This window comes from Nomascus leucogenys, chromosome 13, assembly GCF_006542625.1.
Source record: "Nomascus leucogenys isolate Asia chromosome 13, Asia_NLE_v1, whole genome shotgun sequence".
Lineage (NCBI taxonomy): Eukaryota > Metazoa > Chordata > Mammalia > Primates > Hylobatidae > Nomascus > Nomascus leucogenys.
The window spans coordinates 70,398,751-70,414,927 of NC_044393.1; the positions used below are offsets into that span (position 1 = coordinate 70,398,751).

The 16,177-nt window shown below is 37.6% G+C and overlaps 1 protein-coding gene across 2 annotated transcripts in view; it reads left to right on the plus strand.

The window, feature by feature from the left end:
* CPED1 (cadherin like and PC-esterase domain containing 1) overlaps positions 1-16,177 on the plus strand; it is a 315,288-nt gene that overhangs the window by 250,926 nt on the left and 48,185 nt on the right. For both annotated transcript variants that reach the window (XM_003261250.4, XM_012512038.2), the window contains 2 exons: positions 4,951-5,068; positions 12,083-12,219. In XM_003261250.4, coding sequence (XP_003261298.2) covers positions 4,951-5,068; positions 12,083-12,219 — 255 coding nt within the window. The remainder of the gene's footprint in view (positions 1-4,950; positions 5,069-12,082; positions 12,220-16,177) is intronic.

The window sequence follows — 16,177 nt, forward strand, 5'->3', positions numbered from 1 at the left end:
CTTTCCAGAGGGGAATCATCATGTTTTGAGAGATCATTACTAACTTACTGGAAATGGCAGTAGCCCAGGGAAAGGGGAGGAAATGGGTCTCTTTGGAAGGAGCTATGTGCTGGAGGGAGTAATTGCATATTTTAAAATTTAGATGGACATTTAAAATTGTTTAGACAGAGAATGGAAGAATTCTTTCATCTCAGAGAAATAATTCCATGGGGTCAATAGAAGTAGATAAGATTTAAAGACACAGATCAGCTCAAATAGTCCAATTCAGTATTGCTTTAAAAATATAGCAATATCACATTTAAAATGAGAAATATTACTGATTCTTTTGTGGACAAATAATTCCGTAAGGGATGAAATGGGTGTCCAGAGGAATAGATAATGAGAAACTGTGGTCAGGCAGGAGGAAAAACCAAGAACATCATAATGATTCTGGTTAGTCACTCTAGCACCTCATGAAAAGTTAAGTGAATTTTTTGAATTATGTACTAAACATATTTACTTTGCACATGTATGAACAAGAAAATTCCTGTTAAGTATATTTTTGTACTCAATTGAGAACTATGACAATCTACTCTGGAGTATGGAGCTTCCTTTTGAAGTCTCCAACAAAATGATTCACTCTAAGTGTGAAGATTTCTGGAGTTAATGCTATTTTACCCAACTCTGCTACTACAGTACTACTACATTTTCTGTGTCTATAGATCTGTGACTCCAAGAGATGACACTTAAGACCAAAAAAGAGCTGTTAGCTGGGCACAGTAGCATGTGCCTATAGTCCCAGCTACTTGGGAAGCTGAGATGGGAGGACTGCTTTAGCCTGGGAGTTCGAAGCTGCAGTGAGCCATGATGGTACCAGTGTACTCCAGCCTGAGCAACAGAGGAAGACTCTGTCTCAAAACAACAACAAAACTGTTGTTTATTCTTTTTAGTAACTAATGTATTCAGTATGCCTAAACCTGACCAAATTGCTAATCATCCCAGTGAAGAAAGAAATGAGAGACACTAATGAGAATTTTCCTTTTGTTTAATGTTATTACTGTGATTAATTGCTTTTAAGATCTAAAGAAATACTCAAAAAGATTCATGTGGCATTTAAATTATAAGTTTCAGAGACCCTTTGAGGAATAGAGAAATTTGGCTGCATCTTACATTTCGATAGTGGCTTGACCAAGTAGGAGTTTGTTTTTCATGGTAAAAAGTGTAGAGGTAGCTACAGCATCACTAATACCCTAGGCTCATTCTATTTTTTCTGCCTATGGTTGCTTCATGGCCACAAGATGGCTGCTCATTCCCAGGCTTACATTCATATTCTAAGCAGAAAGAGGAAACAGAGTGATCAAGAAAAAGTGGCATCAGGAAAGTAAAACTTTTCCAGAACTCCCTAGCTGGTGTTCACTTACGTTTCTTTGACTAGAACTATGTCTCCTGACTCCTTTCAGCTACTAGAGACTGGACCATCAATTTTTTTAATGCTGGGCACATTACTCCAACAAAATACGGGTTTTTCTGCTAAAAGGAAGAAAGGAGAATGGATATGGCATAGGTACCTAAGGCAGTCAGTGTCAGGACTTGAGCTCACCTAATGCAATTCTTCGCCTTCTCCTCTCTCCAGCCTTCACCATTTTGTAATGAGAAATCTAGATCAAGTGACTTAGTGTCACACAGCCGGTTCATGACACAGCTGGAACTAAAATTCACAAGTGAAACTCCCGGCACAGTGGTGCTCTTTCCTATGTATCTCACCGCTGTCTACCCTGCTGTAGTGATAACCACCTTTTCTTCTCTTAACTCCCTCAGCTCTGTCAACCAGTCTCTGGACTTGGGTCTGCATTTGGCCATATGCTTTGGCTCATTCAACTTTCAGGGTAACATTGTTTGGCCACAGTTCAGAAGGTGATTAACCTTCACTCCAGTGAGCTGCCCTGGCTCTCTAAAATAGTGAACACTTTAATGGAAAGGCTTAGGATATGTAAACTGCAAACAAAGATTAACTACTAAGGGGAAATTCAATAGGAAGCACAGAATGCCATAGGATATTCTTTGGCCTGAACTACAGAGAAAAGGGTATGGCTTGAAATTTCATTTACCTCAAAATCTACTGTCCTCCTCTTACTCTCTGCTTTGGTCTGTCCTTCGAAATATTGCTATTATTCTAGTCTTACCTCAAAACTTACTGGCCTCACTGTTTAGTTAGAACCAACAGAGCTGACTGACCAACTGTCACAGAACAGGTACCCAGTGGGAACCTCCATATGAAGGGAGAGACAGCACCATATTTGATAACAATTCAGACACAAAAACAACACGAGGTTCTAGGTAGCAGGAGTGGTCACCTGCCCAGGACAAGCCCTCAGCACACAAGTTGCAATATGTCTTTCTGATTGATAGATACTTGCCAATTACATGTAGTGCTTCAACAGAAGAAATCAGTTAGGACTTTGGTTATCTGTGATCTAGACTCTGTTTCTAATGCCCTTTGGATGAGTAGTGGCATGTGATCACACACACACACACACACACACACACACACCACAGAAATCAAAACAAACAAGAATTTTCAGGAAAAGTTTAATCTAAATCCAAACTTTAAAAAATGTTTCAACATTATTTGCATGGGTATATATATGCTAAAATATATTTTTTATTAATAAATTGAACACAACATCTCAGTCTGAAGTACCCAAGTTTAGATGATGTTATAGCATATAGAACTATAAACAGGTAAATACTTTGCATTTAAAAGTAACGTCCATCATGGTACCTCCTAGAATGAAGGAACAGCCAAGTCTGCAGCTGAGGTGGTGAAAGTTGTTTATAATATTTCAAACTAAGATTGAGTTTCACAAGTACTAGAAGAATAACATTCTCCCTAAATAAAAAGTAAAGCATTCTAGATAGAGCTAAAGCCTCCTTGACATCCACTGCCAGTCCAGGAACACATTCTGCAGGTAACTACTGTCATCCAGATTTCCTTTTATTCTCTTAACAGAGACATACCTGTTCCCACAAAATCAATGTTTAGTACATTCTTGATTGAGTGAACACACACGTACATGTGTGTATTTCAGATAGCATGGATTGTTCTATAACTTTTGGATATTTGCTTACCCATATGTCTTGAAAATATATCCATGTTAGTTAGTCCATTTAGATTTATCCTTATACATATCTCTTATGTTTTTCTAGAGTAGACCCAGAAGGCTCCAGGGTTGCAGAGCCTCTGCACTTTTTATTTTAGTATAAACTGCCCTCCAAAGCAACTGAACTAACTTGCACTCCCATCAGCAATGTATAATGGCAATTGTTTCTCATTGCTCCCTCACCATTTGATATAAAAATATTTTAGCAAAATGAATCATGACGCTTTTTTCTAGCCTTATAAAGATCCAGCCTCCACTAAAAATAAATGGTTGGATAGATACCACACACATACATGGGTATTCTAACAAGTATCATTTATAGATGTTTATTTAGACTACATCTCCCCACATTATAATAAACTTTGTGGTTTTTATTGCTTTATTATAATAAGCATTTTAATACAAATCATTTTTCTAATTTTAATCAGTATCTTAAACTCCATGTTTAGTCATAAATTAAGAAATGAAAATATGTAAACTGAATCAAGATTTTAAGTTCACTCACCCCCACCATTCCTCTTGTTCCTTAATATCCTGGACCTTTTGGTATGAGATCTGGGAATCTGAGGTTAGGATAGTTGAGAATATGAGAGAATGTAACCATAAATTGCTGATTAGAACCAGAGTTACATAGCAAAGAAGAGGTCAAATCCACTCTTTCTCTCCATTGGTGAGAATTTCTGATATAAAGAGGGACACAATAAAGTCTAACTTTTTTTGCATTCAGTAAATGTTTACTGTTTGCTGTATGATAAATACTGGTTCCATATGTGAGTGGAATAATTATTTGTTCCCATGGCACATTCAGTGTAGTAGAAAAGACCCAGACAAATAATAAACAAACTAACAAACAGTTATCAAATGGTGAAGAGCATAAAGGAAACAAATGGGGTGCTGACATGAACAGAAGTAGGGAGACATAATTGTGCTAGAGTTTCAGGAAGAGCTCGCTGAGACCTAAAATATAAGATGTCTCCATGCAAAATTAGGGGGAAAGCAATCCCAATCTAGATGATAGGCTTTTAACATGCCCTAAATTGTGATAGACTGAGAGAACCCAGTGAGAAGAGTGGCAGTGGAACCACATGAAGTAGGATAGAAGGACATAGGACAGGTACAGGGCCAACAGCTTTGCAGAATAAGATAAGAGAAAATGAGAGTGGTCCAGCCTGCAGGTGCAGCTCAGTGGATGGGGCAGAGGAAGGAGAAGGAGAGAAGTTTCAGAGAGGCAATACACTATCGTTCTGTTCTATATCTGTCAGACTAGTGAAAGCATTGCTTAGTATAGCACATGCCTCTATAATGATATTCAGTGCAGTGAAATGTTACCCACTGTTGTAAATATAAGAATGTGCTTTGAATAAAATACGTACATCTGATTCCATTCTGGTGTATCATGAATTCTTAATAAAAGTTTGTTAAAATGAAATTCATCTGTTAAATTAAATTCTCTCCAAATAGTTCCCATTTCCCTTCTCACATTAACTGTCTTTTCCACTTGCTGTATTGTCCTCTATTATAGTTTGTTTTGTTTTTAATGAGTTGACACAGATACATGTTTAAAGTAAAACTTGCATTCATTTTTTGATTGGCAGAACAATGACATGAATATCAATGTCAAAATAAAGATTAAATTGTTATCTACTTTTAGCACAAACAACTATTGATAAGCCAGCAGGGGAAAAATAGGGAATATTTGCTCCCTTTTATCCATAAAGGTTATTTGCCACATAAAATCTTATTTTTTAGATTTTATTATTATGGGTCAAATTAATTAATACAACAACTAATATCTATTATTTTAATGCAGGATTGTGGTTTGCTGATTCATCCAGAGGAAACCTGTGGGTTACAGCCTATTTCTTCTGACTACATTGAAGCCATTTTACAGTCCGAACTAAAAAGATGTCCATCTGGGGACATGAAAGGTGACTATCACATTGGATATCACTTCTCTAAAAAAAGAAAAGAATAATTTGGTATAGATAAGTGTATGCTTATTTAAACTATCCTTTTATAAAAAAATCAAGGGCATTACTTTTTATTGACTATGAACTATAAAGCATAAAATTAATGTAAGTGCATTGTTTTAATATTTGAAATACTTTGATTAATCAATTATTTTCTTCTCCCCTTTTTGCCCAGTTAATCCATATTCATCTGCAGATCTGTTACCCGTGTTACTTTTGCCAGAGAGCCTCCCTTGAGCCTCTGATTTGTTTCTTTATTATATAGTTCATAGCACTCAATAATTTTCTTCCATAGCAGTTACCACAATTATTTAAATGACCAAGTATTGAATTAATTGTTTAATGTCAGTTTTCCCAGGATGTCAGCTTCATGAGGGCAGAGAGCCTGACTTGTTTGCATTATACTAATTCATTTGGCACCATAATTTGTACATAGTAGTTAGAAAATAAATATCTGGTGTGAACCAAAGAACTGAAAACTATGCAAGTTCAGTTTTAAATTATTTCTTTTCACTAAAAAAAAGTTAGGGGGGCATGATCACTAGTATCCCTCATATATCGGTCATTTATAGAGGCAAGAAAATTGTGACATCAAATTTAATTACCATGTTAAATCCTGCCTAAGCACTGAGCAGACCTGGAATGAGATACTTCTTTGGTGCCATTCTCAACATTCCCTATTTCTCTCCTTCCCCAGCAATCTTCTTTCAGTGGAGATGGTGGGGTCAAGCCAAAGTTGGGACTAAAAATGGCTTCAAAGCCATTAGAGGAACAGAGAGCATCTTCTCCAAGTTTCCTGGTTACTGCTCTGTCCTCCTGACCCCAAGTCTCCCTTCCTCTAAAAAGTCTGAAAAAACACTCAGGAGCTTTTCTACCCTTGCCATGAACTTCACACTACAGCTTGAATGGGAAATGAGTTTCCCAAATGGGCAGGACAAATTGCAATTTGGCATGCACAGTTAACAAACGTGGGCATGTCCCCATTCTTGAACATGTGTTCTAAATAATAAATTACAGTCAGGGAATAGACAGGGATTTACCCATTATGGTGTGTCAGGTGGTGTGATTTGTGATTCTCTGCGAAATGAGATATATACTCTTCCATGCAAAGGAGACACTGATATGTCCAGTTAAATATTTTTTATCAGATGACAATTTATGAGAAATCATAAAACAATTCTATTCCTCCTACTGCACCAAGGCAAAAGTTCTTCAACAAAAAGTTCAAAGTACATTACTGGGATTCTTCAAGAAGTAGCAGCTTCTTCTGTTCACTAAATGTACGCTAACTTATGTTGGGCTTTGTGCCTGGACATTGTGGGTGAGGCCGCCATAGAACAGTGGCCTTCTGGTACTTAAGGAGCTAGGCCTCCTTAGAGAAGGCCCCAAATTGACTCACAAATCAAGTGCATGCTCCTTAGCCTGACAATTTGAAGCCTCCGTAATCTGGCCCATTTATATATTTCCAGCCTCCTCCCAGGCTCTTTGCCTCTTTTTATGTTGACAGTGCCCCTTTAGAACTTCAAGTTTTTGTCCACACTGTTCCCTGTATCCACAAGTCCTCTTCCCATCTTTGCTCAACTTCTGATGCTGGAAGTCCTGTCCAGGAAGCCTTTTTTCACCACGATATTCCCAGCTTAGCTTCTTCCCAGTGTATCCTGGGCACATCTCTACAATAGCTCTTACCACATTATGTTAAGTATTTTCATGTTTCTCACTTAGTCTCCAAAATGAAATGATATTCCCTAGGAAGAGGAGGAAGTGGCACAGGGCCATTCATAGGGTGAAGCCAGTAAAGATTAAAATATATGTGCATTTATATTTTACCTGATCATTTTTCTTTTTATGTTTTATAATTGATAAAATATATAAATACAGGAATATACGTATATATTGCAGTATACTTAATACATCAAGGGTGCATGAGCAATATGTTTTTACTGATGGCTTACCTAGATTGTAGGCTTCTCTAGAGAAGAGATTGTCCCTTATCCATCTTCCAATGTCTAATATATGATTTTAAAATGATTGCTGAACTAAAACCAAGATCCAACCTCCTTCCCATCCACAGAAGACTATGAGCAGCCAGGGCACAATCATGACAACCAACTGCTCCATCCTCAAGCTCCAAAAGGCCCAAAGACTCAAAAACTTAACAAGTGAGGTCAGGATAGCAGTCTGCAAGAATGTATTATTTGCTGCTAGAGATGATTTCCTTCCTTAGTAGCAGGATTCCCTCCTATTGAAAGAAGTTGTTATAGTGGACAAAATTGGGAGAAAGTTTATTTAGTTTTAATTGCCAAAGATAGACTGTTTTGAAAATCTTATTTTAGAAGCACAATGCAGTTATTTGGCAAAACTGGATTTTTTTTTTCACTTTGCCTATGTATTGATCTCAAGATATCATTTTCAATAACATCAGCCATTAAACTTTTGAATGACTGTATTTTTTTAATTCTTAAATTGATTTCTATTTTTTAGGAAATAATTTAACTGTAACATACAACCTAGAATTAAATCTGTTTCTTAAGAAAGAAAAAATAATTATTCTAATTAGGAAAAATAAAAATTTCTACAGTGGTCATAGAATGAGAATTAACTTTAAGGAAAATATTTCATATTGCATTTTATGATATGTAAACAATTAAAAAAAATTTATCCTACCTTATTTTAGCAAGGAATTATGACAATGTATACTTTAACACTAATATTGAAAATATAGATGTTATTTCTTCTTCTTAAATAAAAATGCTTTGTATTATAACATTACAGAGTCAGGAATTAGTGCCAACATTTACATGATTTCCTATCTCACCTCAACCCTAAATCAGAGTTGAACTTTTTTCCTCCGTTGTATCATTCAATCTGATTCACTGAAATGGCTGAAATCTAACTTGCATTAAATATAGAGCTATAATTATAAATCAAATGACTTCTCCCAAAAGACAATTTCATTCCTCAGAATGTTGTTTCCTAAAACATATGTCACACTTTACTTCAGAAATCACAGCTTTGATTCATTCAGTGTTCAAATATATAACATAGAATTTATGGTACTTTTTTGGACAATTTTAGTAGAGAGCTGGTATTATTTAAAATGTCAAGAGCACCAGTTTTGCAGATGTTATACAGATGCCTATTTCCAGCAGTATTTAACTCACAATAAATAAAAGGAATTGTTAACCAATGCAAAAATGCAGAGTTATGGCTGTATAAATATAGAGTAGTATGAACCACTGGGGCCAAGTTTTCAGAGACCCAATCAGGCTTCCTTTTTTATGTGCATGCAATTTCATGTCCACAAACTAATTGCACCCATATTTGAATCTTTGTGCACGCAATTAGCCACTTTTTTCTTCATCCTTGGCAGCAAGTGGCCAAAGTGGGCCTCAGTTTGTGTAAAATTAGCTGTCAGCAAAGTTGAGGGGTACAGTGTTTGGAGTAGGGATGGGATGCATATGCTCTGAGATTCTGAGATCTGATGAAAACTTAGCCCTTCAAAAGATTATTAAATAGAATCTCATTAGCAGAAACACATTTATGCCCTCAACATATCATTATCCTATTAGAAAGAAAATTAACAATCTTTGCTTAAACATAGCCTCTGTCAACACAGGAACACGCTAAGTAAATTCAGCTTTTTAAAATAAATTCATTATAACAATCAGTTTGTGAGTTTTCCTATAAGTGCTACCAAAGAGGCTGTGGGGCTGTATTTCATTTTCTGCTGATTATTTTGTGGTGACCTAGCCTAATATGATAAAAGGATAGGCAAATTGAAGACTCAGAGACCTCAGTTCTGGGCCTGCCCTGTCATTAACAGCATGATCCCACTTCTGTTATTTAACTCTTTGGGCCTCAGATTGCCTCCTCTGTAAAAAAAAAAAAAAAAAAAAAAAAAAGTGAGGGGTCGGGGAGGGAGAAAGGACACACTCTAAGGCCTCTTCTAACTCCATCCAATGTGATGCTACACAGCCACTCAATGTGAACCTCTGTGAAGGAAAGACTATCATTTATCTAAGGAGGTTTGCTTGAGAAATTCATCAACAAAGATTAAACTTTAGGGTGTGTCTATATCAAAGATGTGGAGGAGGCTGGTTATTAATGACAAACCATGCTTGCCAGAACAGAATTAGAATTAGAAAGCAAGATATATTCTGAATGAAAAAGAAATTATAAAAGAGAATTGGATGGAAAAATAAGCACTTTTGAGGAGGATAATCTTTATTTTGCCATTCAAAAACCAGCATCTATCCTAAATTTTCTGTGTTGTTTCTTTTAGTAGTACTGCCATTCTCTACAACCAGAAACTTTAGAAACATCTTTCACATAGCAGACCCTCTTTTTCTCCAATATATGCAGTCAGTTCTTCAGTCTCGCTCCTGTCAGGCCCATCTCTTCAGTGTACCTAAAGTGCCACTCCTTCCACGTCTTCAAATCTTATCTGTCCCTAAAGGCCTGTTCACATTTTATCTGCTTCATGGACCCTTCCAGAAAACTCTGACTGCCATGACTCTTTCTCTATTGTGAACAACTGTGGCTCACTGAGAGTAGAGGTGGGAAAATACATAAAATATATATGTTGACTATTAGGTAATCAGGCACTATGGCGGGCATTATACATATTTTCCTTATAGAGAAGTAAATTTAATCATGAAAAGATTAAGTAATTTGTCCAATTTAAATAGTGGGTTTTATCCTTGGCAGCATATTGGAATCACCAAAGAAGCATTAAAAAATACTGATACCCATTGATTCTGATTCAATCAGTCTGGGGTACAATCTGGGTGTGGGAATTTTTAAAAGCTTTCCAAGTGACTCTAATGTGTAGTCAATGTTGAGGTCCGCAGGCCAGTTGGAGATAGAGCCCAGGTATGCATGGTCTCCAAAGCCCCAACTCTTTACCACACAGATATTTTTACTCCATTATATGTTACTTGTTATTATGCTATAGTTATTCTGTATTACGTATAAATTATAATCTTCTAACCTGAGTATAAATTTTTGAGGTTTAGTGTTATAGTTAAGAGTATGGACTCTGGAGCTGACTGCCCTGCTCAAATCCTAGTTCTACTACCTACTAACTAGAGGATCTCAGACAAGTTCCTGAGCCCTGGTTAAGGAGATGATAACAGAGTTGTCGATGTTTAAATATGTTGATAAATTAAAGTTTTTAGAATATTCCTAGCATTTGGGAGGTACTGAAAAATGTTAACTATTTTCTTTAAAATTATTATATTTTAACACCAATAATGCCTAACGCTTCAACAGAGTATATACTTAATGTATTAAACTTAAATCCTTCTGGAGAGTCATATGTATATGGAGACATAAAGGTTAATTTATCATTCCTGAAATTGCATAGAAAGTACTTAGTAGATAGACATTTAATAAAGCAGTTTTCTGGAATTCTCATTACATGTAAAAATCAAAGAAAAGAAAAAAATTGTGGTAAGAAGAACAAATGAGTCTGCATTCCTTTTGAAAATTTGGTATTTCTCTTCCAGTTGACATTGTACCCCTCAAAGTTATTGTATATTTTCTTTCCTTTCCTGGAATTCATAATTTTCTTATCTCCTTTCCCTCCAATTTTCTTTTATCTCTTCCAGTTTCTCTCTCTTAATATACCTACACTTCTTTCTCTTTCTATGGTCAATCAGTAAGAGCCATAAACTATATCCTCTCATATTTTGTTATTTATAACTATTTCCACATACACAAACACATTCACAATTCTAACATTCCTGAAGTCATAAATATAAAATGCACTATATTCATCTCCTAGAAATAGAAATCCTTTCCACTAAAATTAATATAACACCAGATACCATTATTAGCAGTACCACTAATCAAAGCCAGAATGGACAAAGTTTTTAAATTTTTTCCTTTCTAACTCAAGAACTATCTGGGTGATATTTAGTTCCTCAATTTTGAAGGGTAAACATATACTAGTAACATAAGCAAGATATTTAGGGTAAGGAGAGTGATTATCAGAGACATCATTGTATATGTTCTCAACAAGGAGAGAAATAACCACTCCATATTTGTTTATACGATGTGCTATGTTCACACTCAATTCCTGAAAAGATGAACAAGGAAAAAAAAACAAAAAAAATTATATTTTTCTACCACATTATTAATGTATCCACTCACACTAAAAGCTGAAGTGTTTTGCATGAATGTTGTTTTATCAATAAAACAGGAAAGATCTTAAATGCATAGAGAATATTCATTTATTTTATAAACATTTGCTAAAGCTTGGGACCTACTTTCTACCTGAACTCTGTCAGTAACAAAAGATGAATACAATATTGCAAATGTGTCTTAAATACATTGTTCCATTACATCGTTACATCAATCATGTGAGAAGAACAGTACACACCTCATCTAACAGATGAAGAAATTCAGGCAACAGCTAGAAAGAGGTAAAGAGATTCACACCAAAAAGGCCATCAATCAAATCAAAGAAAAATAACTAATCTTCAGAATAATAAATTATCATCATACTGAAGTAGTTCTCTTGTATCTTAAATCTCTTGAGAGCAGGGAATAGATCTATTATACTATTGGATGGAGAACCTATGCATGTGTTAGGCTAATAAATATTTGAGGCTAACTGCCAATTTGGGGGGCTCCCAATCTATTAATGCTTTGGTCTTACTGAAGTGCTCAATGTACTGTTTAAAAACAGGTAATGATTGAGTAATGCTTAGATTTTTAATAAGTATAAGGTTTCATGGAACAGAGCTCATACTTGATTTCAGCATGAAACGTGTTATTTCAGAACATTACTTAATGTTGCTATTCTATTTGGTTGGCAGGAAGCCATGCCTTCATTATTCTGCTAGATTTAAAGGATAAGGATGGTCTTACTATAATTTCTGAAATGGTGTGCCATAGCTGAATTTTAAAGTTACTTACAAACCTCACCAGCAGAAACAGAACCAAAGAAAGTTTTGCCATCTATTCCAGGCCAGTGGATTGTGCCTTGCCTTAGTTGTTCAGACAACAGGACGTGTGACTGGAGAGAAATAACCTGGCAGCCCTACAACTGCCAATATGGTGTCCTAACTAAGCCTCAACTCCAGCAGTGCCTGGGAGGAAGGAAGGTAGGTTCTGGATCTAGTGGGGGAAGCCTTTAATGTATGCCACCTGAAGTACTAAAAATCATAGTTGTATCTACTAGACCAATTCCTGCTGTCTCACAGCAGAGGAAAACTAACTGAATGCAATATGGCTTTTTGAATCATATATAGATGTTATCATAAAATAGCCTGAACAATTCCCTCTCCAAATGTTCAGTTTTCTCCAAGTAACTCTGTCTGACAGATGGAGGATATTAAAGTCTTGTCCTATGCTGACCCGATTCCATGCTGTTTTCTCAGCACAAATTGGTAGGAGCTTGCCACGTCAACTGACAGTTGGCAGTTGAGAGCAGCTGGCCTTGTCAACTGCAGCTCTGGCAGGCACTGCTGTGAAAACAGACATCTGCAGCTCAGCACAGGAAATCAAAAGGTCCTGCATGCAAGACTCACTTCTAGAGCTCTCCAAGTGCATGGCATTGTTTTTACGCACTAACCTTACTGATCTTCTTTCATATTCCTGGGCAGGTCTCACATGGACCTCACTAGGCTGATTTTTCCTTTAGTGAGGCTTCTAAGCTGATTTCTGGGACATGCAGTGTCTTCTTGCTAGGCATGTTCTGACTAGGTAGAGTCTGGCAGAACTCTCGGATATGCAAAATGGGCACATAGACTGAGATGCTTGGTTAACATCAAGTAAGTAATCCTTAACCCAATTTTCAAAGTGCTTTTTATTAGATGGACATTTCCTTATACAGTTTGTAAGCTCTCACACATGAGCAAGACTGATTTCAAAAGCTGATTTTCACAAAGCTCTATTAAAACACACAGAAAAAAAGCCCTGGGCAGAAGGCATGCCAATTTACTAGCAAATAGTTAAAGAAGAATAACAGGAGGTGAGGGGCAGGACAGGAAGATGGACATCTTCTTCATGGTGATTTCAATATAAATGTTCCAATTTTCATGATTGAGAATGTCTCTAAAGATCAATCAGTAGTGTTCCTTTTTTAAAAAAAAAGAAGGGAAGAAAATCATTTAGAAACTTATGTTGCAATGTTATTAATTGAAGACTGATTTTGTGCAAGAAACTATGTTTCTTGCTAACTTTGTTACACTTTAAATCCCACCAGACTGTAAGCTTCATGAGGGCAGGGAATGTGTTTAATCCACCGCTATAATCTCATTGTTGAGCATAATTTTTGACACAGAATAGTAACTTAATAAATATTTGTCGAGTAAATTAATAAATTAAAAATGTATTTATTCCTAATCACAGCTAAGGTAGATATTATCATATCTTTTTTCTGCTTAAGATAAGTAAAGCTCAGAGAGATTAATTCACTGATGATCATACATGTATGAGTGTGACTACTCCACAGGCATTTTTTCTTTTTTTTTTTGTCTCGCACTGTCACCCAGACTGGAGTGCAATAGTGTGATCTCGGCTCAATGCCACCTCCACCTCTCAGGTTCAAGCGCGTCTCCTGCCTGAGCCTCCTGAGTAGCTGAGATTACAGGTGCCTGCCACCACGCCTGGCTAATTTTTTGTATTTATAGTAGAGACGGGTTTTCACTATGTTGGCCAGGCTGGTCTCGAACTCCTGACCTCAGCTGATCCACCCACCTCGGCCTCCTTAAGTGCTGGGATTAAAGGCGTGAGCCACCGTGCCCAGCCCTCCACAGGCATTTTAAACCATCAACTTGGATAATCCAGTCTCCATATCCTATAAATGTTGCACTGGGAGCAATGGCAATAGCTGTTGCCACACAGCCAGACTTCTCTAAGCTCAGAATACCATTCTGACCTCAGAATTTAGAGTGTTCAGAAAAATTCCAAGAAACCGTCACAGTCTATTAACCTGAAAAGCAGTAGATGTTCATTTAAGTTCATCACTAAATTCTGCGGTTTTGGACACGACACGTCTTGTTTCTCAGGCTCATTTTCTTCATCTGTAAAATAACCCTCTGTGGTGGATTAATCAACTTTGTAAAAAGCTAAAGGCCCTCTTCCCTGTTTGTCTTAGCTCGAGCTGCTATAATAACATACAATAGACTGGGTGGCTTAAACAACAGACACTTATTTCTCACAGTTCTGGAGGTTACGGAGTCCTAGATCAGGGTGCCAGCATGGTCAGGTTCTTGGGATAGCCCTCTTCCTGGCTTCTGTTGACTGCCTTCTTGCTTTGTCATCACACAGCAAAGAGAGAGAAAGAGTTTTAGTCCCTGACTCTTCTTATAAGGAAACTAATCCCATCATGAAGCCTCTATCATTAGGACCTTATCTAAACATAATGACCTCCCAAAGACCCCTACCTCCTAATAGCATCACATTGGGGATTAGTGTTTCAACATATGAATTTGGAGGAAACATAAACTTTCAGCCCACAACATTATCTTTACTAATTTCTAGGCTGATTATTAATAACTCTACAAAGTAGTGGTTAAAAAAAAAGATCATTGTTCATACCTGTTAATGAGAGAGAGTGTTGCAAAGTTTGAAAATAAAAGTCCATGCTTAGATGAGATTTCAGAAGACCAGTTAGCTTGCTGCACAGCAAAAGGGCTTATCTTTGTGACTCTCCTAGTTTGAAGGTGTTCTTCAGATCTTGCATGCTCAGAAACTCAAATTTGCCAGCAACTGCCAATAGGTCTACATAGCCTGATGTATTTATCAAGATGCTAGTTTATTCTATATGCAAAAGGCAAGCATTATCCATTTTTAACAGAGAAGTGGCACAACCAGCATTAGAAAGGCTATGCCACAGCAGTATGGAGGCTCTCTAGGGGTAATAAAAAATAGATGCTAGGGAAGCAGAGGCTGTTGTAATGGGAAAATTCCAACATGTGTAATTGAGGAGGCAAAGCAATTATAGACTATATCCAGAATAATCCCACTGATGTAAAAACCAATGCATACCTACAAACATGTTTACATACATAGAGAATTTCTTGAAGTAGCAAACAGTTAAGAGTAATTTCATAGGTGGAGAGGAGTGGAAGAGGGGCAGGGTGCAAAATAAAAATACAGGATCCTGTGTTCAAAATTTATTAAGAGTTTCAAGACAATAGTAGAACAAAAGGTAAACAAGAGGGCCAGTGACATAGCCAAGAAATGCCTGAGAGAGATCAAGGTTTCAAGTAAACCAACATTTGGACAGATCTTTGGAGAGAAAATGCCAAGAGCAGATGGCAACGCAGATGCTAAGGCTGAGGAGGGAGGAGGCTGGTAACCCTGTCCAGGGTACCCAAACACTGGGGCTAGTTCCCAGCCCTGAATGGGTCCCAGAGAATGGATGAGTGAAGGAACTGTGGGACTACCCACACTTGCTGTGGACTTCTGGATTCCTGGCTACAGGGGACCCAACATATCCCACGGACATTTGAGCTGACAGGGGAATCTGTCCAGAGAGTAGACATAGGTGGTACCTGAGCCAGTGCAGAAACAGGGGCCTTAGTGCACAACACATCTCTGGCGGAACCCATCTCTGGCTATAGGCACCCATCCCCCAAGGTTCCCTATCTCCCTCCAAGAAGTTTTAGCCCCAGACTACTGCTTAGCCAGAAGAAAATGGGGCCAACTTTCCCACGGGACTGGGGCACATCTGTTCTGCAGGCCCTCCTGCCCACCCTGCCTGGCTTCCCTGCAGGAGCATGTGCACAGCAGCCTCCACTGCATGGCTGGATGCTTTGCTCCACCTAATTATGTTCCTGATGGCCTGGGAGCACTTTAAATCCCCTAACGCACCTGAAACCTAACTCCAAGGGTTCAAAGGATAGAGCCACTAGCTGATCCTGGTGCCCAAGGCTGCAGTGTGCAGCTCACGAGTGCTGAGCCAGGATATGTGGCCAGCACTCAAATGGGAAACAAACCCACATTCTCAGAGCACTAAGAGGGATGAGATATGTGGTTTCATGGGCCGGAACAGGAGCAAGGCACGCCTCCCTCCACAGGACCAGCTTGGAAATAATGTGGCCTATCCCCTTG